Genomic DNA, 27,306 nt, shown 5'->3' with positions numbered 1-27,306 from the left:
ACTTGAGATTTGAAGAGGATTTGCACATCAAGTTAAATGAATTCAATCATCAACTAATTTTGAGGTTAACGTAGGCCAAAAAGTGAACATGAGTTAAATTTCTGAAATTATCAATTTTCATCCGATTGACTTGAAATTTGAACATCCTCCTTCAACATATCTTCCATCATTGCATCATCCATCAACACATCCTCGTTCAATGCATCCTCCATCAACGCATCCTTATTCAATGCATCCTCCTGCTTTAGCATATCCTCCTTCAAGGCATCCCTCATCAATGCATCCCTCATCAATGCATCCTCCTTCAATGCATCCTCCTTCAATGCATCCTCCTTCAATGCATACTCCTGCTTCAGTGTATCCTTCTTCAATGCAATCTCCATCAACACATCCTCCATCAACGCATCCTTCTTCAACACATCCTTCTTCAACGCCTACTCCTCCTTCAATGCATCCGTCCTCATCGTATCCTTCCTCAGCGTATGCTTCTTTTGAAGATCTTCGCATACTTCTTCAACGTATCCCCATACTTCTTCAACACATCTTCACCCCCTCTTGATTTGACTTGACCAGCCGATGAATGAGTCCACTGCAGGACGAAGGCCACCCTCATACGGTCCATTCTGTTCCAGTCAACGCAATTTGAGGCCAGCCGATTTTTCAATTCCCTCTCTCTCTCCATTTTCAATTCCATCATTTGGTCGACCTCCCTGTCTTCCAGGGTCTTGTCCATATTGACAGTTTGTGATGCTCGTTGCCCATCGGTCGTACGTTCTTCATGAGGTGTAATTTCCACGATATGCCCTAGGTGGTGCATCATCATCGCGCCTCGCCTTCCTCTGACCCGGAATGGAAAAAGGCACCTACTGGGGGTGCGTCGTCTTTTCCCCTCCCGCTTCCACTCCCTCGGTTGGGCCCTTCGCGCTTACGTCACCCGATTTCATGAATGAAATCATATGACCAAACATCATATGACGTCTGACATTCGCACGCGCGTGCCTCGCCAAAGCGCACCTTTGATGCGCCCTCCGCGCTTTCCGTAGCGGGCCAGGTAGAGGAGCCGCGTCGTTCACGGGATCGAGGACGAGCCGTCGCTCCCGCGCCGTGTCTGGGTGAGTACGAGCCGCTGGGAGGCGCGTGTGGAGGAGACTGGCTGCACGGGGCCTCGGAGCCCGCTTTGTTTCTGCTGAATGTGCACGCCCGCCCGTGTCGCGCCGTGCTGAATCATCACGCACAGTGATGGGAGGATGCACGGCGAGGGAGCGGTGCTGAACAGCGAGCAGGGGAGGGGTTGCAGTGGAACAGATCCGCGGGGAGAGGGGAGGTGGATGCGGTGGGGAGGGGACGTCCACATGTCTAGAGAGAGTCAAAACAGTGCGTTGCGCTCTTCCTCGTCGGTGGCATTTTGAGTGCTTCACTCTTCCTCCGCTTCCGTTGCTTCATCCAGCGGACGTCCTTCGTACCCGGCTCGGCAACGTCGACCTCCCTCCCTCTCGTCTCCTCTATCCATACGCTCAGGCCACGGACGCAGCCAGGCTCTCCGGGGCAGCAGCGGGCGTTGGCGTCCACATCTTCCCTCGTCTCCTTTCTTCGTCAAAAAGAACTTGCGCCGAGTCGAAGACACGCGGTGCGACATAGACCGCCGAGCCCGGGGCTCGGGGCGGCCATTCTGCGCCTCGGACTCCGGTACGCACGGAGCCGCGCTCGGCCGTGTGTGCGGACGCAGGTGTCCTGCAGGTATCCACCGTGTTCGTCTCGTCGTACGCCCGCACTCATTGCGAGCACGTCGGAACTTGTTTATGCTTTGTGACCGATAATCGGGGAACTATGGAAACAAACTCCCTGACTCGGACCCTCAGTGTGACTGATGTTGATTCGTAACGATGACGTGTGACGTACCGCATTGTTGGTCACGTCCCCCCTCCCCCTCTCCCAGGATTATAACCTGTTCGTGCGTTGGTGTTCAAAGAGCTTGAGAAACGCACCACGTGCGCCAGGTGCGCGTACCTGGCGGCGTCTGTGCCGACTCGGATCCGGCCGATTGTGACCCTTGTCGCGAGTAACCCGCGAGCCCCCCGTCGGATCAGTTGTCCAGCCGGCCCAGGTGGCCTTGGCCGTGCTCGGGATCGACGGCTAGTTCTTCGTTGTGGTGAGGTGGGAACGGAGGGTGTTGTGCAGAAGGGTGTGGGGGGGGGAGGGGGTGTTCGCTCTGTGACGATGTCCCCCTGCGCGAGCGCATCGACACGTGGAGCCAATGACGGGGCGATTTCATTCCGGCGTTTGTGCATTAACTTGCGCACGTTGTTTGTGACGACCCATTCGGAAGCGAGCGGCCTCTTGGCGCCGTTGAAACCGTTCTTTTTGGTAACTCCGTGCGACTCCTCGGGCTTGGGAATGGACCCGAGTTTGTTGTGCAGCGATTTCCTCGACGACATAACTGTTCCCTCCACGGTGGAGAGTCCTCAGCAGAGACGACGAAAGGGGTGGGGCAGCAGGAGCGGCAACAACAACATTAAACATGAAAAATACCACCCACTGAAAGCAGTTGTTTTTGCGGTTTTTATGTAACCGCACGCTGACGGGGCGATACGGTGGTTAAGCATGGGAACGGGGTTGCGGGGAGGACGACATAACAGGGATCCGGGCTCAAAGTTGTCTCGGTCTCCCCTTTCCCAGCCCCCATGGTCAGCTCCTCCACCCTTACATCCCTCTGACCCCTCCACCCGCGTGCGGCTCCCCGTGGCCGGTCGAGCGCGATCCCTCTGTTTTTGTCGGATGTGCTGACTCCGGGCGGGACACGACGTTGGGCGTGGCTGAGTATCCATGCCAAGCGTGTCCAAGATACTGCCCCTCCCCTTGCACCTCCTCCTCCGGGTCGACCCTCCCTCTATCGAACAATTGCTCCAAACGCTTCCTAATGGTATAGTAAGTAGTGTCTTGTGCTGTTTGCGCAGATTTTCCCCGACATCGGTGGAGAAGCTCGAGCATCACCTTAATGCTCGATCATCACAACCCCGGGTTTGTTAGGCTTGTGGTGACGTTGCGTCTGATGTATGTGTGGGAATAGTTTCGAGAGGGAGAGGAGGGGCTGCGTGGAAATGCTGTTCGACAGAAATCCTTCTTCCGCCTCCACCCCCTCCCCCTCCCCCTCCCTCCTCACGCCTCCTCCATTCATTTGGAATTCCTTCACGAAACATCACTTCACAGCACGCTTACACACGCACGCACACACGCACGCACGCACGCACACACACGCACGCTTACACACGCACACACGCACACACACGCACAACACACGCACACACACGCACGCTTACACACGCACACACGCACACACACGCACACACACACACACATGCACACACACAGACACGCTTACACACGCACACACACACACACACACACACGTCGGGATGTCAACATGAGTTTCTCTTGCTCTTTACTACCTTTGTAGTTTGTCTGTCTGTTTGTCTGTCTGTCTGTCTCCCTTGCCTCCTCAATGTCGTGTACGTCTGTCTCATTCCCGCTGTAAATTCCTCACAGTTATGTTCCTCTTCCTGTCAGTGTTTTCTATCAATCACGTACTTTACCACTTTCTCTTCAATATTCATCCCTTGTCTCAAAGTCTTGTCCTCTGCGACCTCGCCCCCCCCCAACACACACACACACACACACACACACACACACACACACACACACACACACACACACACACACACACACACACACACACACACACACACACACACTCACACTCCCAATCATCTGTTTTCTCTCGTCTTCCTCTTCCCCGCTCTGTTCCTGTAGCTTCTCTGTTCCCGTGGCTGGACGCTCTGCGCCACTGCTCGTGGCATGACGACTTACAACAACAACAACAAGGCGAACAAGGCTTTGAAGGTAAAACATGCCGTGCGAGAGAGGATGTGCTGGGGTGAAAGAGAGGAAGTGCTGGGGTGAAAGAGAGGATGTGCTGGGGTGAAAGAGAGGATGTGCTGAGATGAAAGAGAGGATGTGCTGGGGTGAAAGAGAGGATGTGTTATGGTGAAAGCGAGGATGTGTTATGGAGAAAGAGAGGATGTGTTATGGTGAAAGAGAGGATGTGTTATGGTGAAAGAGAGGATGTGTTATGGTGAAAGAGAGGATGTGTTATGGTGAAAGAGAGGATGTGCTATGGTTGAAGAGAGGATGTGTTATGGTGAAAGAGAGGATGTGTTATGGTGAAAGAGAGGATGTGTTATGGTGAAAGAGAGGATGTGTTATGGTGAAAGAGAGGATGTGTTATGGTGAAAGAGAGGATGTGTTATGGTGAAAGAGAGGATGTGTTATGGTGAAAGAGAGGATGTGTTATGGTGAAAGAGAGGATGTGTTATGGAGAAAGAGAGGATGGGTTATGGAGAAAGAGAGGATGTGTTATGGAGAAAGAGAGGATGTGTTATGGTGAAAGAGAGGATGTGTTATGGAGAAAGAGAGGATGTGTTATGGAGAAAGAGAGGATGTGTTATGGTGAAAGAGAGGATGTGTTATGGTGAAAGAGAGGATGTGTTATGGTGAAAGAGAGGATGTGTTATGGTGAAAGAGAGGATGTGTTATGGTGAAAGAGAGGATGTGTTATGGAGAAAGAGAGGATGTGTTATGGTGAAAGAGAGGATGTGTTATGGTGAAAGAGAGGATGTGTTATGGAGAAAGAGGATGTGTTATGGTGAAAGAGAGGATGTGTTATGGTGAAAGAGAGGATGTGTTATGGAGAAAGAGAGGATGTGTTATGGAGAAAGAGAGGATGTGTTATGGAGAAAGAGAGGATGTGTTATGGTGAAAGAGAGGATGTGTTGTGGAGAAAGAGAGGATGTGTTATGGAGAAAGAGAGGATGTGTTATGGAGAAAGAGAGGATGTGTTATGGTGAAAGAGAGGATGTGTTATGGTGAAAGAGAGGATGTGTTATGGAGAAAGAGAGGATGTGTTATGGTGAAAGAGAGGATGTGCTGAGATGAAAGAAAGGCTGTGTTGGGGTTAAAGAGAGGATGTGTTATGGTGAAAGAGAGGATGTGTTATGGTGAAAGAGAGGATGTGTTATGGTGAAAGAGAGGATGTGTTATGGTGAAAGAGAGGATGTGTTATGGTGAAAGAGAGGATGTGTTATGGTGAAAGAGAGGATGTGTTATGGTGAAAGAGAGGATGTGTTATGGTGAAAGAGAGGATGTGCTGAGATGAAAGAAAGGCTGTGTTGGGGTTAAAGAGAGTATGTGTTATGGTGAAAGAGAGGATGTGTTATGGTGAAAGAGAGGATGTGTTATGGAGAAAGAGAGGATGTGTTATGGTGAAAGAGAGGATGTGTTATGGAGAAAGAGAGGATGTGTTATGGTGAAAGAGAGGATGTGCTGAGATGAAAGAAAGGCTGTGTTGGGGTTAAAGAGAGGATGTGTTATGGTGAAAGAGAGGATGTGTTATGGTGAAAGAGAGGATGTGTTATGGTGAAAGAGAGGATGTGTTATGGAGAAAGAGAGGATGTGTTATGGTGAAAGAGAGGATGTGCTGAGATGAAAGAAAGGCTGTGCTGGGGTGAAAGAGAGGATGTGTTCTGGTGTGAGAGGAGATATGTGAAGATGTGAGAAAGGATGTGCGAGAGGTGAGAGAGGATGTGCTTGGTTGTAAGAGAGGATGTGTTCCGGTGTGAGAGGGGATATGTGAGGATGCCGGTGGCATCCTACATGAGGGTACGAGCGGCAGCACGTGAGTGTTCGGGCGTGCGTGAGACTGACCGAACAATGATGCGTGAGGGTGCTCGTAGCTAGGGTGTATGAGACTGAGCTTGCAATGCAGTCGAAGATTGGTGAGGATGTGATCAGTGTGCGTGAGGACATAAGCGAGGTTATGTGATACTGAGTGAAAGGGGCTTGTGATGATGCGAGCGAGGGTGTGTGTGAGTGAGGATGCTAGCGAGGATGTGTGTGAGTGAGGATGCAAGCAAGGCTGTGTGTGAGTGAGGGTGCGAGCGAGGCTGTGTGTGAGTGAGGATGCGAGCGAGGTTGTGTGTGAGTGAGCATGCGAGCGAGGGTGTGTGTGAGTGAGCATGCGAGCGAGGCTGTGTGTGAGTGAGCATGCGAGCGAGGCTGTGTGTGAGTGAGGATGCGAGCGAGGCTGTGTGTGAGTGAGGATGCGAGCGAGGCTGTGTGTGAGTGAGGATGCGAGCGAGGCTGTGTGTGAGTGAGGATGCGAGCGAGGCTGTGTGTGAGTGAGGATGCGAGCGAGGCTGTGTGTGAGTGAGGATGCGAGCGAGGCTGTGAGTGAGTGAGGATGCGAGCGAGGATGTGTGTGAGGATGCGAGCGAGAGTGTGTGAGTGAGCATGCGAGCGAGGGTGTGTGTGAGTGAGCATGCGAGCGAGGGTGTGTGTGAGTGAGCATGCGAGGGTGTGTGTGAGTGAGCATGCGAGGGTGTGTGTGAGTGAGCATGCGAGCGAGGGTGTGTGTGAGTGAGCATGCGAGCGAGGCTGTGTGTGAGTGAGGATGCGAGCGAGGGCGTGTGTGAGTGAGCATGCGAGCGAGGCTGTGTGTGAGTGAGCATGCGAGCGAGGCTGTGTGTGAGTGAGCATGCGAGCGAGGCTGTGTGTGTGTGTGTGAGCATGCGAGCGAGGCTGTGTGTGTGTGTGTGTGTGAGCATGCGAGCGAGGATGTGTGTGTGTGTGTGTGTGAGTGAGCATGCGAGCGAGGCTGTGTGTGTGTGTGTGAGTGAGCATGCGAGCGAGGCTGTGTGTGTGTGTGAGTGAGCATGCGAGCGAGGCTGTGTGTGTGTGTGAGTGAGCATGTGAGCGAGGCTGTGTGTGTGTGTGTGTGTGTGTGTGTGTGTGTGTGTGTGTGTGTGTGTGTGTGTGTGTGTGTGTGTGTGTGTGTGTGTGTGTGTGTGTGTGTGAGTGAGCATGCGAGCGAGGCTGTGTGTGTGTGTGTGTGAGTGAGCATGCGAGCGAGGCTGTGTGTGTGTGTGTGTGTGTGTGTGTGTGTGTGTGTGAGCATGCGAGCGAGGCTGTGTGTGTGTGTGTGTGAGCATGCGAGCGAGGCTGTGTGTGTGAGTGAGCATGCGAGCGAGGCTGTGTGTGTGTGTGTGTGTGTGAGTGAGCATGCGAGCGAGGCTGTGTGTGTGTGTGTGTGTGTGTGTGTGTGTGTGTGTGTGTGTGTGTGTGTGTGTGTGTGTGTGTGAGCATGCGAGCGAGGCTGTGTGTGTGTGTGTGAGCATGCGAGCGAGGCTGTGTGTGTGTGTGAGCATGCGAGCGAGGCTGTGTGTGTGTGAGTGAGCATGCGAGCGAGGCTGTGTGTGTGTGAGTGAGCATGCGAGCGAGGCTGTGTGTGTGAGTGAGCATGCGAGCGAGGCTGTGTGTGTGAGTGAGCATGCGAGCGAGGCTGTGTGTGTGTGTGAGTGAGCATGCGAGCGAGGCTGTGTGTGAGTGAGGATGCGAGCGAGGGCGTGTGAGACTGAGCAAGCAGGGCACGTGGGAGGGCGAGCGGCGTGTGAGACCGAGCGCGCGCACTCTATATTTAGTCGCGTGGCCCGGAGCCCGCCCGGCGCGCCTTTTCGTTGAGCCATCACTTTCGCGGAGACGCGGATCCCAAGCTTTCCTGCTGCCGTCAGCTGTTCGGCGTGTGCTGAGTTAGGGCGAAAAGACCCATGATGGAATCCGTTATAAAATCGATTAATTGGACACCGCTTACGTGCCACGCAGCATTATTTCGCGGCAAAAGCAGTGCACGCAGCAGCCCCGGGGCCACATCGGGAAGCAGATTTTCAGTGACAAGCGAATCCGTTTTGTTGCGACGATGACGAGCGGTGCGAACGCGGCTCCGCCTTTAACATGCCCGGCGCGTGTTGTCGTCGGCGGAATCTTCCGTTATCGCATCTTGTTTATGGCCCAGTTCAGGTCGCCGCCCGGCCCATTAGCACGGCCACCTCGCCTCTGGCGGTTGCGATTGGATGCTTCCGACGGGGACGTTTCATTATAGGAACCGATCGTGTGGATCCCACGCCCCCGTTGACCCCCCGAGATGACCTCGTGAGATGTCCGTCTCTGGCCATTACCTTCGGGTTCGAGCAAGGGTCAAGGTTGCGTCCCATGAGAGCAAGAGCCCATCACCCCTGGGATTACCATAACGGAAATGGCCGCTTATGTGAATTACTGCAGCAATTGTGTCAATTGTTATCACGGTGACAATAAATACAAACTGCATAGCAACAAACAAAATAAATGGGAATCACAATCAGAATTCCCCATTGCACATTATTTATTTATTGTAGCGAATGCGTCAGCAATTTAAACAGAAAACGTTTTTACCTGCAAATGGCAAAATTATACACAACTGGAAGGGGACTCGGTAGAGCGCACAACTCCGCCATGCATTGCCTGATCCAGTAGAACATATCAGGTGCAATAAATTTTTGAAATGTCATGCTATGTATCGTTTTTGGCCCAATCTCTCAATGGTGAAGAATCACTTGAGAAATTAAATTATTCTCGTATCCAGATCGGATTCGGATCTTCATCAAAATCGAGCCAATTCGTCCTTGTCACACGCCAAACGGGACCACCAAGTTTCATCCCAATCCGTCCGCAACTTTTTGAGATATGGTGTACACGAACAAACAAACAGACAAACAAACAGACAGACAGGGGTGAAAGCCGAACTTCCTTCCACCTTCAGTGGCGGAGGTAACAACAAAAGAACGTAATAATGGCCAAATTATAAACTGATGGGAAAGTGAGATCATTTCAAAGCTTCACTTTTCTCCAAACGTAACATAGTACTTACATAATCACTAATCTTGTGTTTTAAGCAGAACACCGTGCGGCATCGTTTCATGATCATCCTTGTTGGGATTGTTTCTGGTAATTGTTGTTGTTGTTGTTGTTGTTGTTGTTGTTGTTCGTCAAGGTTAAACAATACTAGATCATCTCTCGACAAAATGAAAAGAATATCATCGAATTATGGCAGTAATTGCAAAAAAAATGCTTTCGATGCTGCTGCCTCTGTGATAGATCTGCATAGGTCACACCTTCACCGCCAGCCTGCAGGGCTCCATCAAGATGCTGGCACGACTCCCAGTCTTGGCAGCCAAAATGTGGTGATGCTTTGCTTTGAGCCTTTGATGCATCTGTGAGCCAAATTGGTGCTTTACTAAAGCTTTCAGAGCAGAGATGGATTAAAGTTTGTGACACGCATTGCTATAAATCAAGCCCAGTGGTTCATTTGAACGACAAGGAGGTGCAGCTGTGGTTGTGGTGGACTTGAGCTCAAAATCAAAGATTTGAGCTCGTCTCGGGGAAATTCACACTGCTGTTGGATTGCCAATTAAAACCCAGTTTGCTCGTTAATGACCTTCAGGAAGGAGTCATCTTCCTGTGACGCAGCATCTGGCAGGAAGCTAGTCCATACTTTTGGCTCACTCTTTATGCCAATGGGGTAATGGAAATGCTACCGATGAAAAACCCATGGTTCCTCCACCACCTTTTCAACTGCTTAAAACGTATTACGGATGTATCTATTGGTTCACGAAAAATATTTTCACGAAAAAAATAATTGGTTCACGGAAAAATGTTTTCACGAAAAAAATAAGTGACCACTATATTCGTTATTGTTGTGTGTCTGTCTGTCTGTCTGTCTGTCTGTCTCTCCCGAGCATAGCTCCGTGGGTTTTGATCCGATCCTGATAAAATTTTGGTGGGAGGTTTATATCTCTGATCTAGTTGTGTTTTCCTGAGAATGGGCATGGTGCGCCCATTATGGGTGGAGCCACACCCCAAAAACATGTTTTTAGGGGGTAGCCGATTTCAATTTGCATCTTCTTGAGGGTTTGTTGAATCTGACAGGGGTTTCGGTATTTGGTTAGCCCAATGGCACCTGCATAGCCCCACGGAGCTCGATTTTTTTTTTTTTCGTCCCAAGGTCAAGGTCACAAGGTCACGAACTTAGAAAATTGCGAATTTTGACATAAAAATCATTTGACCGCCCAAACTTTGATAGCGAGGATGACAATATTTTTTATGCATAATCTTGAGGTCATTCCCCACCTAAAGTCTTGAAACCATTTTGCTCCATCTCGAACACCTTTCCCGTGGCGCCCCCAACAAGTTTGTTTTTACGCTGATTTCATCAAAGTTTGGATAATCCGAGGAGTGCGAAATGCCATATAGCCTATATGACGTTATATTGTTCCTGGAATTTTCCACAGGAAGTTTTGCACCAAAGGTCATAATCCTTGACCTTTGACCTTTAAAGTTCACAAAGGTCAAATTTTCAAAGTTGTGGGAATCAATCCGGGTTTTTGACCTTCTTCGACGAACTAACTCCAATAAGCTATCGCACGTATCCTGTTTCCTTATTTTAATGTCCACAACATTGTTTTGTGACCTTTAAAGGTTATGCAAAGGTCAAATTTTTAAACTTGTTGAACGAAACCAGGTTTTCGATATTTTGCAGCTAATAACCCGTCACCCGTACCACATCATGTTGATCATTTTTATAACTTGGTCAAACATTATCACATTGTCTCATCCTTGACTTCTGAAACAATCTACATCGTCAAATACCGCTCGTGAACCATCGTCATCTTCAGACTTGTCAGAGAGTACACTCGTAGTTGTAAAATTTGACTTCTTCATGCAGATGATCCTTGAATATCGAGATTTTTTTAAAACAAAAAAAAAACGTCGATATTCGAACGAAGTGTCACTTATTGCATTTCTATTGTGTCGATTTTATTGTCTATTTTATGAACATGTTCCTTAATACATGTTTTTTTATTTTGTTGAATAATAATAACGTTTTTTTCCACTTTGCATTCCTCGCATGATTTTTTCAAGTTATTGTAGGTTCCTCCCCCAATGTACACACTCCTCTCAGCCATCTGGCCTGGGTTCGAATCCTGATCCAGCTATAAGCTGTCATTCCAGTGTTTCACAGGCAGGGTGATTCATCAATATGTGCGCCGTCTCTCGGATGGACAATAAATTGGGCGTCCCATCTACCGGCATTAGTTGGTGGATGTTAAGGATCCCACGGTGTCCTTCCCAAAGAGTAGGTGAGCTACCACCGGCACCGCAAATAAATTCCAAATTCCTGTCCCTATCCTACAGAGTGGCACAGCTGTGCCCTTTGCCAATGATGCTACCCCACAGCCTTGTGCTGCATACAAAAGAAGAAGAATACCCCCAAAGTGTCTTCAGTACACTCAAGTGGGGAAAAAAAAAAGTAAAAGTAGTTGGCAGTTTTTATGCAATTTCTTATTCTTCTTCAGTCTACCATACCATGCTAACAGGGTATCGGTGCTGCCATAGAAGTCTCTTGGCAATGTTTGTGCTTGATGAATTGTCGTTGCCTTGCAAGAAATCAGTTTGGGCAGCAATTTTTAATTTGTTCAGAATGCCGGCGATAGCTCGCCGACTCTTCAACAAGGACACCGTGGGATCTTTAATGTCCACCATTTAATGCTGGCAGGAGACACTGAATTGAATGTCCATCCAAAGGATGGCACGTACATTGATGAATCGCCCTGCCTGCGAAACTGCAGAGTGAGCATTGCTGAAATGCTAACCCAGCCTAGAGAGTTCAGAGGCAAGGTGCATGTACCTCGAAGATAACCTGCCAGCCGTCTTTCTGCAAGAGGCATTTCTAAATTAGTGGTGTGCACCTTCTCTGGAATGCAGTTGCTACACTTTGGAGGACCTCTCCATCACAGTTTATATCCAGAAATTGTCTGAAGGTTGTCTTTGGTCATTTGAAAATATTTTCAGCAAAAATTAAAAAAAAAGTTTGTGTTGGCTTCTTATCTGTTGTATTTATTAGTTTATGAAAGTGCTGACAGAGCTCTAAACATATCTGGTACTCATACAAATCCTACATGTATTTACACTCTATAGTTAACCTATCTGCCATCCAGTGGGAGAGGGGGGTTTGCAAGTGTGTGTGTGTGTGTGTGTGTGTGTGTGTGTGTGTGTGTGTGTGTGTGTGTGTGTGTGTGTGTGTGTGTGTGTGTGTGTGTGTGTTTATATGTGTCAGTTTCTGTCCAAGCCATAACTTTATTATTTTTATTTTTTTTCACCATTTGAACTTTTGTCATCAAATTTTCATCAAACCATTATTTTGAGAATATGGAGAAAATAATTAATTAATTTTACTTTTTTTGTTTTTTTTTTAGCTGTTGTTTTTGTTGTTTAGTTTGAGTACAAAGCGGATGTGGATGGGCTTTGCATTTTGTGATGATTTCTAGTTATATTGTTGAGGATTCGGCGGCACTAAACAGCACCGCCGTCTCAGGGCTTATAACGCCGGCTCGTTCGGCACAGGTCTCGAGTTACACACCTCAGATCATGATACCAAAGTACCCCTGGGTCTTGCCAGTTGAGGATATAGACCCCGGCTACAGACTGGGTTTGTCAGAGACCGAGCGAAGTCTGCCAGCCCGTAGCCCGTTTGGTTTTAAATACAAATTGAGCGGATTGTTCCTCAGCACGGCACGAATAAACTCAAGGCGGCAACTTTCATATGAATCAGCCAGATTTATTGGGGACACATCGGGGAACACGACACAAGCAAAACATTCACAAACGTTATAATTAATCTATAACACGCTCTTAACTAGGGAGCTGCGGATACGGGTTTCGAAGGGAGCCCGAGCGAAATAAACCTTAGGCCTGGACAAGATGCACACAAGATTCAGACAACATGCAGACAAGATGGAGACAACATACGGAGTACTTGGTGGTGCTTCATGGACGAGAGGAAAAGTGTCGAAGGCACAAATGCGGCTCGTGAGAAGCCGATGTCAACGGATTCGATCGCCCAAGCTCGAGCATGCAGCATGGCAAGATGGCAGCGATGGCCTCCTTTTCATCGGCACCGCCCACGCACGCCGCATGGCAAGATGGCGGCGACGTATTCCTTTTGTCGCACCGCTCACGCACGCAGCTGCGGTGCGTTCAGCCCCCGTAAGGTTGACGGCACAAGAGCGAAAGATCTATGGTATGTTCCAGCATGTTTCTCAAGGTCCATTATACAAATCCAGGCCTGGCCTGTTCACCAGACTAGGTCAAATTTGGGTGTTGGGCTCCGCAAGCGAATCAATGGGATGGAAAGACGTGTCGAGCCGTGCAGTGAGTAAGGACAGTCAGAGGCTCCGTGACTGGACTCAGGATGAACCTGTCGATGACCTCCTCATAAAGTCGATCACCGACTCCCCTCATGCAGTTCCTCTTGCCTTTCGGGGCGGGCGTTTCTCACGAAAGCAGATCGTAGACTCGACACCAGCCGTTCTCAGACTGACAAAGCAGCCAATTCCTTTTGAGGCGGGCCTTTCTCTCGAAGCCGATTGCAGACTCGACACTAGCAGTTTCTCCCTTGCCTTCTTGGGGCTCGCTCTTCTGGACCGCCCCCGGAGATACGTGATCGGTCCATCCTTCTAGCTTGCAGCCGCTCTCCGCCAATGGGTTGCTGACACGTCTCATTGACTGACTCTGTCAGAGCGCTGGGCGGGGGCTGGTTCGGAGGGGGAAGGAAGAAGAACGCGCCTCTCGGTACACCACCATTGTATGAACACTGGACAGCCTGCTACACCTCCCGACACACATTTAACGTCCAATTACCAAACAACCTGGCTAAACATGCATTTATAGGGGGATCTGGGCTGATCCTATATTTAATAACCCACTAAGGGCCCATTTCCGCAACACTACCCCCACCTTTCTCCCGAAGTTCTCTCGAGCCTCTATTTGGGGCAGCCTACGGTAATGGCCCTGTCCAGCGTACAGCACAAATCTCCAATTTACTCTAACCCACAAAATGGGAAGCACTTCACTCCAAAAACCAAAGTGTCACAGTAAGATTGGCATGTCCCTATCCTAGTGTGTCGGATCACTAATCTAACAAACAAATTCACACTCTATGCACACTACTTCACATTCTAATTATGGATTTGAACGGGAGGGCATTCAATTTTACTTTTAACACCAATATTTGCATAGGAGCAGGACATTCAAAGGTTCAAAGTTCCCCAACGTGTTCGCTCCTTCATGCCCCCTCCAGGCAGTATTGTCGATTCACCCCTAAGGGTTCCTCACTTCGTGGCCCTATTGGCCTCTCACCAGGTTAGTTCAGTCGGCCCAGTGGCCTAATCTCAGAGTTCTTCGGCCCACTGAGCCCACAAAATGGCATGAATCTTCGCCCGCAACGGTCCACAAAATGGCATGAATCTTCGGCCGCAACGGCCCACAAAAGCACTTTGGCCTCAATGGCCCACAAAAATGTTTTGGCCCCTATGGCCCACAAAATGACTTTGGCCCATATGGCCGACTCACAAGCAGCAGCTGGCAACAAGCCCTGCATTGGACAGCAGGTGGCGGTGATATCGATAGTAAGCAAATGCAGTTTGGAGGCGTTCTTGAGGTCGCAAGTGGGTGTGATGACCTCAGACCAGGTGAGATGGAGTGTACCCTTACCCTTCCTTGCCTGACTTGCTTTGGCAGGACTTGTTTTGGTCTGGTCTTCTTAATAAGTTCTTTTTTTTTTAAGCAGACAGGATGGTGTGTTTCTTAATGAACTATTATCTTCGTGGGTGTGTGCTCATGACACGCTGGTGGCCTCTCTGGCACTTGGAGACGGTGACCAAGCCTGGCCCTTGTTAATAAATTTTCCCATCAACACTACTCGTACCAGGTGTCACGCATGAATGGTGTGGAGGAGAGTTCATCGAACCTAACCATTTACTTTTAGCTCTAAACAATGCAACAAACCCTGCTATGGCTGGAATGATCCTAATGACCCATCTTTCCCAACCTGGCACACTGTTCCATTCTATAAAACCTGGGCAAGGCCCTTATTTGTCTTTTTTTCATTTGGTGGTGCTCGGCATAACTCATTGGCTGGGGCGTGTGACTACTACTAGGCCTCTTTGCCTGCTTCCAGTCGGGGGTGGAGGACAGCCAGCGACCTCGGGGTTCACCTGAGCATGCTTCTGGCGCTCCTAACTAAGGGGTGGCTCTCTCTAGCCCCCATACTGTGCTCTCCTAGCACCCATACTGTGCTCTCCTGGCACAAAACCTACCGTGCCCTCCTGGCACCTCTGACAGCCTTCACCTGCCAGGAGCCCCCAAAGCCCTGGTGCCCTATTTCCCGACTCACTAACTTCCAACACCATGTCACACTCCCAGCCAGCACCACCATACCTCGGCCTGCACCTACCCCTAGCAGTCTGCCTGCACGATGGAACAGCAGCCAGGATCCATGTCAAATCGTCTAAGTCCCCCTAACCGACACTAACTTGGTAAGGAGACTCCTACTGACAGGGTACGTTGTTCGCACTCGCTCTCCTCATTCGCACAAACACGCCATTAACCCCAAACACTTTAGTCATTCATTCCACAGTGCCACACACCCATTCCACAATACCATCCAACACCTTTCACTTTTATGTTAAAGCAAAAACACACCAGTCCTTCGGATCCCACCTGGTCATCAAATTTAACTGGTACACTTTTTCATCAAACCCCAATCAATTTGTCACTACGTCCGTCCTCCGCTGGCCTCCTCCATACTGCCCTAATCGTTTATTTTCAACAAGTTAAACAAAACATCAAAATCTCTTTGCCAGCCCATGGAACCTCTGCATGGTTCTAACCTGGCATTTCAGTCTTTCCTCAAACAAGCCACTCTTTGCCATCCACTTGTTTCAGGTGTGTTTTATGCTCTGCCTGTGATGTCTCCACTAATTTTTTTTTTTTTAAATAATCACCAAAATCCACTCGTGCCAATCTTATCCCTTCTGTCAGTCTCAATTTGCAATCACTCTCGATACAATTTTTCAATCAAAATTTCTACATCCCAATATGGCCTGCTTCTTTGGCTCATTGGAAGGGGAGTGAGGGAAGGAATCCCTCATTACCCATTACATGGCCCCGCCGCCTTGCCGCCATGGCTCAAAGGGGTCATGTCTCAATTGGGGTTGAGGTCCACCCCCTCCTTTTCTCCAGGGCTCGTGGAAGTCAGCTAAACCCCAATCGGGGATCGGCCTCCCCCTCTTCTCTTTAACTCCCTGAAGACAGATAAACCCCACTCAGCAAGCCGAACCCCTCGTGGCTCAGAGAGGTTTGAAGACCAAGTGACACATGGCGGTGTCACTACTGGCCTCTTCCTGTTCTGAAATGGGTGCGGGGAGTATGTGACACTTGCCAGTGACGCTTGCTACTCATCTGCGCTCTACCCCGAAGTTCCTGCGAGGCTGAGAGAGAAATCAAAATCCCATTACTAAAGCCTACTCCTGGACGCAGCACCTCTAACTCTTCAAGAACCCATGCGGAGCTGTCCATTATGGTTTTTGTCCCCTGTGTCAAGTTCTGTCCTGGTGGCATTTCTATTTTCCCTTGCACCACTCACCTATTCCCTACGTCACCACTCATTCCAGCTCAGGACTCCCACACACAGCAGGTTCCACCCATTCCACGGTTATGTGTTCACGTTCCACACATTCAACTTTGCCTGCGTACTGACTAAATGCCTCGCATTCCAGGGTTACCTTCTCGACCGCCACGTGAGTACCCACACATGTTTCAGCCTTGGCAGCACACACCGGTGCTGTAGTCTGGAATGTGGGCTCACAGCATTCATTCACAGGCACTCCACACACACATTCAGGGGTCACGCATACGTGCACTCAATCGGACAGAGTCTCTTCATGAACATAAAATCCAATTCCTAACTTAAGCTCATCGTCCACACCATGTATGCATATGCCCACGTACCTGCTTTGTTCCAGAATCACCTCGGTCCGGTCGCGTCTCTCCAGCAGGTTGCTTATCATCGGTTCGCCACACTCCTCTGGGGCTGTCAGCTCCACATGCTGGACCTGCTCAAAATGTGTTTCATTCGTCAACAACCCCGTTTGCTCCCTCAATGTCTCCTTCACCAGGGTTTGCTCTCATTGTTGTTTCATCCGACGAGTGATGTCAATCAAGTCCCGCACCACTAACATTACTCCCTGTGGTGATGCCACACATCCCATATTATTGTGCTGTTCTACTTCCTGGCTCCATTTTCTTTTCCATTTGAGTCGTTCTTCCTCTCTGAGCCTTTTTAGTTGTTCGTTATCTTTCTGGAGTTTTTCCATCTCCGCGTACTCCAACCTTGCGCTCTCCTTTAGTTGGTCAATTTCAAATTAATATTCTTTTTGTTTCCTATCCCACCGTCTCTCATGTTCTTTATTCTCCAATCTCGTCATTTCTCCCAATTGGTTGATTTCCCTTTCCTGCTTCATTCCTTGTTCTTTCACTATCTCCACGTACTCCAACCTTGCTCTCTCTTTTAGTTGATCAATTTCAAATTCATGTTCTTTTTGTTTCCTATCCCACCGTCTCTCTTGTTCTTCATTCTCCAATCTCGTCGTTTTCCTCAATTGATTGATTTCCTTTTCCTGCTTCATTCGTTGTTCTTTCACTACTCTTTCTTCCATCTCATTGTTTAATCTTGCTTTGGCTTCTAACTGTTCAATCTGCACAGTGTGCTTCCTTAACGTTTCATTCTCCGTTCTCTCTCTTTCCTCATTTAACATCCTCAGCTCGTTTTGTAATTCCCTCTCTTTGTTTTGGTGTTTCTGTAACTCAGAAGCTTTTTCCCATAATTCCTTGCTCATCTCCACACCTCTTTCACATGCTTCCTTCCTCATTTCATCCATTCTCTTACCATATTCCTTCAGTTATTTCAGATATTTCTCTCCTCTTTTTATCTTCTGTTCTAGGCTTTCTCTTATCTGATTGCCTGATCTTATCTCTTCCTTCAGTTGTTGCAATTCCACATCGTGTTCCCGTTTTTCCTTTTCCAGCTTTGTTTTCCATTCTTCCCCCAAGCTCTTCCTATCCCGGGAGTTACTAATTTGCTCCTCCTCTATTCTTTTGTTCAGTTCACTGTTCTCTTCTTTCAACCTACGGGTAAACCACTCCACATTACGGGTATACCACTCTACTTTCGTCGTTTCTCCATGTAGTTCCTCGACTGTGTTGGCTAAGTCCTTTTCCAGCCCCCGAATTCATTCCTGTGCATCGGCCAATTGTTGTGACTCCCTGTGCACATAATTTTCCTGAACCTCGTCTGCCTGCCGTAGTGCCTCGTCCAATTTAATTTGTAACTCCTCAATATAATTCCCATCACACCTCCTCTGCTCCAAGGTATCCGCCAATCATGCATGAATCTCATCAATGTACGCATTGTCGTCCTGCTTCGTTTGCCATGGCGCATGCTGTGACCACGTCGTTTGAAACGGTGGGCTGGAGCGTTTTCCTCGTGCTGTACGGCTCGTTTCTCTGTTCCTACAAACCCTCTCCCGCTTCGTGTCGCACTGAGGTGGAGCCGCGCCGCCATTTTGCAACTCCATCTTTCTTTATAATTTCGAAGTTTTACACCCAATCCGCTCAAAATAAAATCAAACCTAATTTGGAATTTGCAAGCTAAGTTTTTTTTTTTTGTTTCCCCCCCCCCCCCCGCGCCTCTCGTAACCAATGTTCGGGGTGCGAACGACACCAGATGTTGTTGAATCGGTGTCCTGCAAATTTATGGAGGTGGAGGGATTCTCATTCGACCCCTGAACCCCAGTGTTGAGGATCGGCGACGGAGGGATTCGCACCCCACTCCGGACACCAGTGTTATCGATTCAACGGTGGAGGGATTCTCATCCGCTCCGGACGCCAAATGTTGAAGATTCGGCGTCACTTAAGGCCCGGTCACACCTTGACGTTTTAGCCAACGTATGCCGATTTTTGAATTTTTTTTCTAAAACGCTGGCACACGTTGAATACGTTATGGGTAAGTTTTGATAACATTGAGAGCACGCTGGCATACGTCGTAGTACGTTGCCATACGTCGTAGTACGTTGCCATACGTCGTTGTACGTTGGCTTTAAACGTTGTACTTTTCGGTTGTCCTCAAATTTTTTCATGCTTGAAATTTCACGACGTATGCCGGCGTATGACTCACACGTCCCGCTACGCTGGCCACAAGTTGTAGGCACGGTCTGCGATCGTTGACAGACGTCAACACATGCTACTTGAAAGTTAATCATAAGTTGAGACACGCCGAGGTAGTGTTTAGAGTACCCGGAACTTATTTCCTACCTATGATTAACGTGTTGTTGGCACGTTACGCGATCGTTGCCACACGTCGACAGACGTTACTTTTAAGTTACTCATAGGCTGAAAGACGTCGGTATAATGGATCGTCCTTGCGTCAGCGTCCACGGCCACGGCCAGGACACTTATTTGCAGCATTCTTCAAACTTTTCTTCGGCATGACGAGGATGTTCACACTTCGATATCTAGCTTGGCTATGATTCCAATTGTCCATCGGCAGCGTCTATTTAAAATAGTCGAGTTTGAGCGTTTTAACACGTTCAGAAGAAACGTTTCAAATTTCCAAACCCCAGCGTCAAAAAAAAAAAAAAAAAAAAAAAACCAAGGCGAGTGACAGCAATTTAAATCGTTCATTGTAAACAATGAAACTAGCTGAGTGGTACCGTTTAAAAGTCGTTGAGTGTAAAAAAAATCCAATTGTTGAGCGCAAGCGTCTACTTTCAATAGTGGAGATGCAGCCATTTAAATCGTTGAGTGGCAGCCTATGAACCTACCCGTGGACACGCGGACGCAAGGAGGATCCATCATAACCCACACCCTCCCCCTCACACCCACCTACTACTGCCAACATGAACAAACTACTACTAATACTAATAGTTATACTGATACTGATACTGTTACTGCTGACATGGACATCGACTCAAAAAGGACTCGAAAACACTGTTGGGTTCCCCTTTTATGAACACCATTTTTATATACCAATTCCCAAAACCGCTGGGAACACGTCTTTATATGGCAATTGTAACCTAGAAACACGTTCATTTATTTTTTTTGTCGACCGTAAGACGTCATTGGAATACGTCTACATACGTCGATGTGTGTTGGGGCTACGTAAAGAATTGGTTCAAAGCACGTCAAACATAAGTTAGAAATAAGTTTCGCGTAAAAAAGACATTACCGCGACGCGTTTCGACTTATGAGTAGCTTATAAGTAGCCTTTGTGGACGTGTGTAAGCGTCCACATATCGTGTGTAAAACTTATCCTCATCGCATGCGAACGTGTGTCATACGCCGAGTACGTCGTAAAATTTTGAACATGTTCAAAATTTCTTGACGTACTCTACTTACTACGACTTATGATAGCGTATTTAGCGTTCTACTCGCGCATACCAAACTTACCCATACCGTATTCGACGTGCCCCAACGTTTTAGACACACTTTTTGTTACGTCGGCATACGCTGGCAAGATCGCCAAGGTGTGACCGCGATTTTGACCCTTCCATTTCTACGGCAGTTATGATTTGAATCGTTGTGCGTCAGCCTTTTAATAGGCTACGCCACGACATCGTCGGCGATGCGTGCAACGCGCTATGCCTGAGTTAGACTATCGTTGGGCATCGGTTGTGTAGGCCGACAACAGGTTCAGCATTCGTTGGTATAAGTTATCTATAACACAACGAAACGTTCTGTGTAGTCACCAATGCGTTATACATAAGACCAAGTCGCTATGAATACGTCCGAATCTTTAAAAAAAAACATCAAAAGTTCAACGTAAGCCAGAGTTTTACATAAATTTTAACACGTTGCCATCGCTGGCTAAAACGTCAAGGTGTGACCGGGCCTTTATCAGCACCGCCGTCTCAGGGGTTATAACGCCGGCTAGTTCAGCACAGGTCTCGGGTCACGTGCCTCAGATCACAATACCAAAGTATACCTGGGCCATACCAGTTTGGAAAAGACCCCAGCTACAGACTGGTTTGTCAGAGACCGAGCGAAGTCTGCCAGTCCGTAGTCCATTTTGGTTTTATATACAAATCGAGCGGATTGTTCCTCGCCGCAGCATGGATAAATTCAAGGCGGCAACTTTCGTGTAACTCAGCCAGATTTATTGGGGACACATCGGGGAACAAGACACAAACAAGCCATTCACGAACGTTATAATTAATCTATAACACGCTCTTAACTAGGGAGCTGTGGATACGGGTTTCGAAGGGAGCTCGAGCGGAATAAACCTTAGGCCTGGACAAGATGCAGACAACATGCAGACAAGACACGGAGGACTTGGTGATGCCTCATGGACATGAGGAAAAGTGTCGAAGGCACGAATGTGGCTCGTGACAAGCCGATGTTGTCGGATTCGAGCGCCCAAGCTCAAGCATGCAGTGTGGCAAGATGGCGCTCGTACTCGTATCGGCATCGCTCGCGCATGCCACATGGCAAGATGGCGGCGACGGCCTCGTTTTGTCGCACCGCTCACGCACCAGCCTCAGCGCGTTCAGCCCCCGTAAAGTCGACAGCACAAGAGCGAAAGATCTATGGTAGGTTCCAGCTGGTTTCACACAAGATCCAGTATGCGAATCCAGGCCTGGCCTGTACACCAGACTCGGCCAAATCGGGGTGTTGGGCACCACAGGCGGATCGATGGGATCACAAGATGTGTCGAGCCATGCAGTGAGTAAGGACAGTCAGAGGCTCCGTGACTGGACTGAGGATGAACCTGTGGAGGTCCTGCAGGCTGGATCCATAACCGAGGAGGAACAGCCGGCCAAGCCACTCTTCACAAAGCCGATCGCCGACTCACACAAGCCGTTCCCAGACCGACAAAGCAGCCAGTTCCTTTCGAGGTGGGCCTTTCTCTCGAAGCCGATCGCAGACTCGACACTAGCAGTTTCTCCCTTGCCTTTTTTGGGCTCGCTCTTCTGGACCGCCCCCGGGGATACGTGATCAGTCCATCCTTCAAGCTTGCAGCCGCTCTCCGCCAATGGGTTGCTGACACATCTCGTTGACTGACTCTATCAGAGCGCTGGGCGGGGGCTGGTTAGGAGGAGGGAAGGAAGAAGAGGAATGTGCCTATCGGTACACCACCATTGTATGAACACTGGACAGCCTGCTGCACCTCCCGACACATGTAACGTCCGATTACCAAACAACCTGGCTAAACATGCATTTTGGGGGAATTTGGGCTAATCCTATATTTAATAACACACTAAGGGCCCATTTCCGCAGCATAACCCATTAATGAACCATTTCCGCAACAATATACTGTAGTTGTCATTAAACCACGAAAAAAAGTCCATGATCATTGATGGGTACATCAGATGATAGTCTGCTTGCCACTTCAATGTGCTGTCGGTATTCGAAGGAATAGGATCCTGCAAAAGAATGTCCACCAAGTGTCGTGCAAGTTAGGGTGTATAATGATGTCCTTGTTTAATGCATTAATCCACCTGTCTTATCTGCAATCGCGTGCATGCAAGAGATGTGAGGCTGTAAGTCATTGACTATGCTTGTAGATTGACTAACACAAACCGAGCTGTTTTCTCTGCTCTCACCCTCTTGGGGAATTTGAAAATCTCATGGTACATTTTGTAAGAGAAGGTTTTTGAGCTGACACCCTGAGCAAATCAGTCTGCGTACAGGTGAGCTAACACGCAGATAATGTTTAATTAAATATGTGGAATTGCATTGCGCGCGCATGCACGCACACGCACGCACGCACGCACGCACACACACACACACACACACACACACACACACACACACACACACACACACACACACACACACACACACACACAGTACTTGGTATGAGAAACAGCAGTTGTACTTGCCAAAATAACGTCCATCTGTAAATTTGACCCAATTTTTCAATTCGCCATTAAATGTCTTTGGATGAGAATGGTTTTACTCTTGAGCACAGCATGAGCAGAAACACCACATATTGCCACAGTTATTGCAGTTACAGCCTGATGTTGGCTTTGCGGTTGAGGTGGCTTGCTTGGAACCTAAAGGTTCTGAGTTTGAACCCCTGTCGGTCGTTTAATTAACACCAGGTCCAGGTGGGGTTGACTCAGCCTGTCATCCTTCCGAGGTTAGTGAAATGAGTACCAGTGTACTGGGGTAATAACCATTTTGGGTTATGCATCACAATAACCATGCGTCGGAGTGGCGACCCATCCAGGCGACTTCACCTGTACTTGCCAATAAAACTACCTCGGCAGCTGGATGTGCCTTCACAGCATAAAATAAATGATATTATTATATTGCAGTAACTGCAGGGTTTTTGTTATTACCCAACAATGTCTAGGGCTCATGGTTGAGCTTGTACATGTATCACATTAGTAGACACCAATGTACTTCTACATGAATGACAAGGACATTAGGAGTCTATGGAAAAACACGTTTGATATAAGGGATTTGAACATGGGTTCACTACATCTTAAGCCAGAGCTTCAGATGAGAACATTAGCAGGCCAACCCAAATGTGGTGTTCTTTTGTCTTGTGTTTCACTGAACAAGCTCAAAGGGTTTGCCAGTAAGTGTGGTCTAGTTTGTTTGGACAAGAAAATATAACACATGGTAGTCTTCCTTATTCAATTTTCAATTTTTTTTTAAACAACATTTATTTCCTTCAGCAACAGCAACATAGTATGCAGCGGAACACGTTCAGACATACAAGGTGATATTCACCACAAAATACGAAACAACATCAAATTACATCACAGAGATAAGTAAACCATGGTATAAATGAGAGAAACGTGTTCTTGGGCAGACTGTTTATCAAAGTGAATGAATTGATCAATAGATCAGTGGAAGGCACCAGCAGGAGAATTCAATAGAGAAATACACAATGGATTTCCAAAAGAATCTATGAACAATAACAAGGGAATTTTTTTTTTCTTAAGTTTGGATGAAAAGTTATTCAATGACGGGGATTTTCAAATATGATCTAGTCGATGATTCCACGGTTTAGGGGAAGAGATAAACGATTACGCTGAAAATCAAACGTTCTTGTTTTGAAAAATGATCAGTGGCAAACCTGGTATCATCACTGAGGAATTTCACAATTAAATAAATTTTAAAAACCCACAAAATTTAGAATGAATTTTACACATTTTTACATTAAAAAATACCTTGCTGATGCAATAACCAGTCAAAAGATTTGATTGATTAAATCATTGATTTACACAATTTATTGGTGGTCCTCAAGATATGATTTGAATGATTTTATTCCACATCTTTTAATACTGTACATTAAATCGAGACAGGGTAGGTATTAAATAGACAAACATCATATCTTGTGGAATTTTATCTTCATAGTTTAAGTTTGAAAAGTTGTTCAGGTCCTGTTTTGTCTTGTGATTCACACTTTTCCTCTCTGATTATTTTAGGGATATTGTTATTCCTGTATCTTCGTTATGAAGCTCAGTCCAGATTTGGTTCTCCCTGGTTACGTGCTAATTGAACAGTATTATTCCCAATGGAAATGCGTTTGTCTGCATTCTGAGGTCATGAGAGTGTAATAGTCTCACTGTGTGCAGCAATGGCACTTGGGTGACACTAGTACTTATCATGATACTTGCATATATTGCATACAGTTGTTGATATAGAGATGGCCTTCTGCCTTGAAATTTATTTCTCGAGGCTCTGATCTCTCAGTGGAATCTCACCAGTCACTAAATGTCATTTGGGGGAAGTGGTTGGGGAAGTGGTGGTGAGAGGGGTGTGTGTATTATGTATGCATTGGAAGGGGTATATATTGAGAAAAGGAAGAGAAAGGTGCTGGATGAAACAAAGGGGAGTAAAGAATGCTGAAGAAATGAAAAGTTATGGAAAATAAGTTTAGAGGAGATTAAAGCAGTTTGGAGGAAAGAGGTAGGACAAGGATTTGTACATTTGAGTGGGGGTGGAGGGATTAGTGGGTCAAAATCACATGAGTTTTGCATTTGTTGGTGGCTCTGAACAAAGTGGTCCATCCTGTGATTTTGAATTTGACACGGTACTAGCCTAAAGGCAACACTTTAAGCGGTCTTCTTGATTGCATGTTGAGTGCAAGCAGTTGTGAAAAGTCTGTGGTCTGGCATTAAAAAGTGAAGAAAGCAAGTTAATTATTTTTACTCAGTTGTTTTTTCACAACTTTTAAATGAACAATCACCCATATTTATTTTTCTGCTTCTACGTTAGGTCTCGAACTTGCTGATCAACCTTCGTATGAGGAGGAGTTTCGCAGTTCAGTTTGTAAAATGTTGTGCTGCCACTTGAGACAACACGCACACAAACTTGAAACGTGAGAGCAACCTTCCAGCACAGAAAATGTCGCACACTTCTCTTTCCACACAGAAATATCAGGGGCAGGTACAGAAGAAGAAAAATACTTGGGGTTGACTCAGAGGTTTGAATTGGAGGAGAGTGCTGATATCATCGGAGCATATGTGAACCACCTGGTTTGGTGATATGTTTCCCCAGAAACATTTTGATTTCCAGAAAGTGTTTTCCTGCATTCTGTGGACAAATGTGTCTACAAATATAAACACGAGAGTACCTGAACATTCTATCAAAATAAAACTGAAAACTACTTTTTACTTTCAGTTTGATTTTGATTGAGTGCATTTCCTCTTGAGAAAGTAATATATTCATCGAAAAATACTCTTATATTCTTGTCACCAACTTGTATTCTTTGTAGCTGTCTCTGTATATATATCTCTCTCTCTCTCTCTCTCTCTCTCTCTCTCTCTCTCTCTCTCTCTCTCTCTCTCTCTCTCTCTCTCTCTCTCTCTCTCTCTCTCTCTCTCTCTCTCTCTCTCTCTCTCTCTCTCTCTCTCTCTCTCTCTCTCTCTCTCTCTCTCTCTCTCTCTCTCTCTCTCTCTCTCTCTCTCTCTCTCTCTCTCTCTCTCTCTCTCTCTCTCTCTCTCTCTCTCTCTCTCTCTCTCTCTCTCTCTCTCTCTCTCTCTCTCTCTCTCTCTCTCTCTCTCTCTCTCTCTCTCTCTCTCTCTCTCTCTCTCTCTCTCTCTCTCTCTCTCTCTCTCTCTCTCTCTCTCTCTCTCTCTCTCTCTCTCTCTCTCTCTCTCTCTCTCTCTCTCTCTCTCTCATTTCCATTTCATGTTAAAATTTAAGTAGACAGTGGAATTACAAATGCATTTGAATATGATATTCTAATCTATCCACAACAACAGAACTGTGAAGTAATTTGCTGAAACAAATCTAAACACGAGGTTCGACCACAGGTCAAAATATGGGGATTCTTTTTAATATCCAACCCCACTGTTATATTCAGAGCGAGAGGAAGACTCACGAGGTTTGCAACACAGAACACAGCCATGCAATGATAGAGGAATACATTTAACTTTGTCAAGAGGAATGTCGGACTGCGTCGGTGGATAGATCAAACAGTCGGGTTTATTAAATGAAAGTTTGCAAAGTTATTCCAACTGCTGTGCAAAGGGAAGCTGAACTTTTGGGCTTTTACACTCCTTTGTCAGACAGAGAAAGAGATGCCTTTGTGGATGGATAAAAAAGTACATATATTATATTATATTAAAAAGTACATACATTATACACATATGTATGTATGTATGTATGTAAATAAATGGATATATATATATACATATGTAAATAAATGTATACATATATATATATATATATATATATATATATATATATATATATGTTTCTTCATGCATATATATGTATATTCAGATATATATGTATACTAGCGAAACCTGCGCTCTGTGCGAAGTTTCGAAAATGAGGGTTCGTTAGGACGTCAATATATCCAGTATTCACAATGTGATTTATCGAATTTCTTTATATACAATGTTTGTTGTTACATTTTTTTTGTGTCAAATTCACCTTCTAAGGTAGTCAGCATGTGCAGAAGAGGGTTTTACATTGCAGACGCTGTTTTATCAGAGTGGCATTACGCCTCTCAGCGGTGATGGTCTGTCGACGACAGACGTAATGACGCCAGCGAATGACCGATGATGTCATGACGTCATTACGCCTCTCAGCGGTGATGGCACACATCGCCATGCAAACGAATGTAAAAATTAGAAAATTGCCAAAAATTCCCAAACCTGTCCATCTGGCGCAATCTCACAGAGCCCATGCTGTTCATGAGACCACAGACCACCCGCATTCCGAAAGTGGCGACAATACATCCGGCAGTTTCAGAGGAGAAACATCAAAATGTGTGCAGACGTTAACAGAAATAACATATATATATATATATATATATATATATATATATATATATGTATATATATGTATATATATATATATATCTTCTTCTTGTTTCGGCTGCTCCCGTTCGGGGTCGCTACAGTGGATCATCCGTATGATCCGCATAGTCATTTGGCACGTGTTTTTTTTACGCCAGATGCCCTTCCTGACACAACCCTGGTCACCTCTTACAACACAGGGATATGGTACACCTATTTTAAC

The 27,306-nt window shown here is 46.9% G+C and overlaps 1 protein-coding gene and 1 pseudogene across 6 annotated transcripts in view; one reads left to right on the top strand and one right to left on the bottom strand.

The window, feature by feature from the left end:
* Positions 1 to 910: 910 nt before the first annotated feature.
* The window catches only part of LOC147034663 (transcription factor MafK-like), a 52,757-nt gene continuing 26,361 nt past the window's right edge, over positions 911 to 27,306 (top strand). Inside the window, exons 1-2 of one of the 6 annotated variants that reach the window (XM_085886939.1) lie at positions 911 to 1,112; positions 3,808 to 3,897. In XM_085886939.1, the coding sequence (XP_085743065.1) occupies positions 3,853 to 3,897 (45 nt within the window). In that variant the 5' untranslated portion in view covers positions 911 to 1,112; positions 3,808 to 3,852. Of the gene's footprint in view, positions 1,738 to 1,758; positions 2,155 to 2,202; positions 3,019 to 3,807; positions 3,898 to 27,306 lie in introns of those variants that run through there. The other 5 variants (XM_085886943.1, XM_085886936.1, XM_085886945.1 and 2 more) reach the window with 5 other exon arrangements.
* Positions 16,276 to 17,576, bottom strand: LOC147034664 (uncharacterized; annotated as a pseudogene).

This window comes from Eptatretus burgeri, chromosome 1 (genome assembly GCF_056783735.1).
Source record: "Eptatretus burgeri isolate ZD-2024b chromosome 1, Ebu_testis_v1, whole genome shotgun sequence".
In the NCBI taxonomy this organism is placed as follows: Eukaryota; Metazoa; Chordata; class Myxini; order Myxiniformes; family Myxinidae; genus Eptatretus; species Eptatretus burgeri.
Note: the sequence above shows the minus strand (reverse complement) of the source record. Positions and strands in the feature narration are given on the sequence as shown.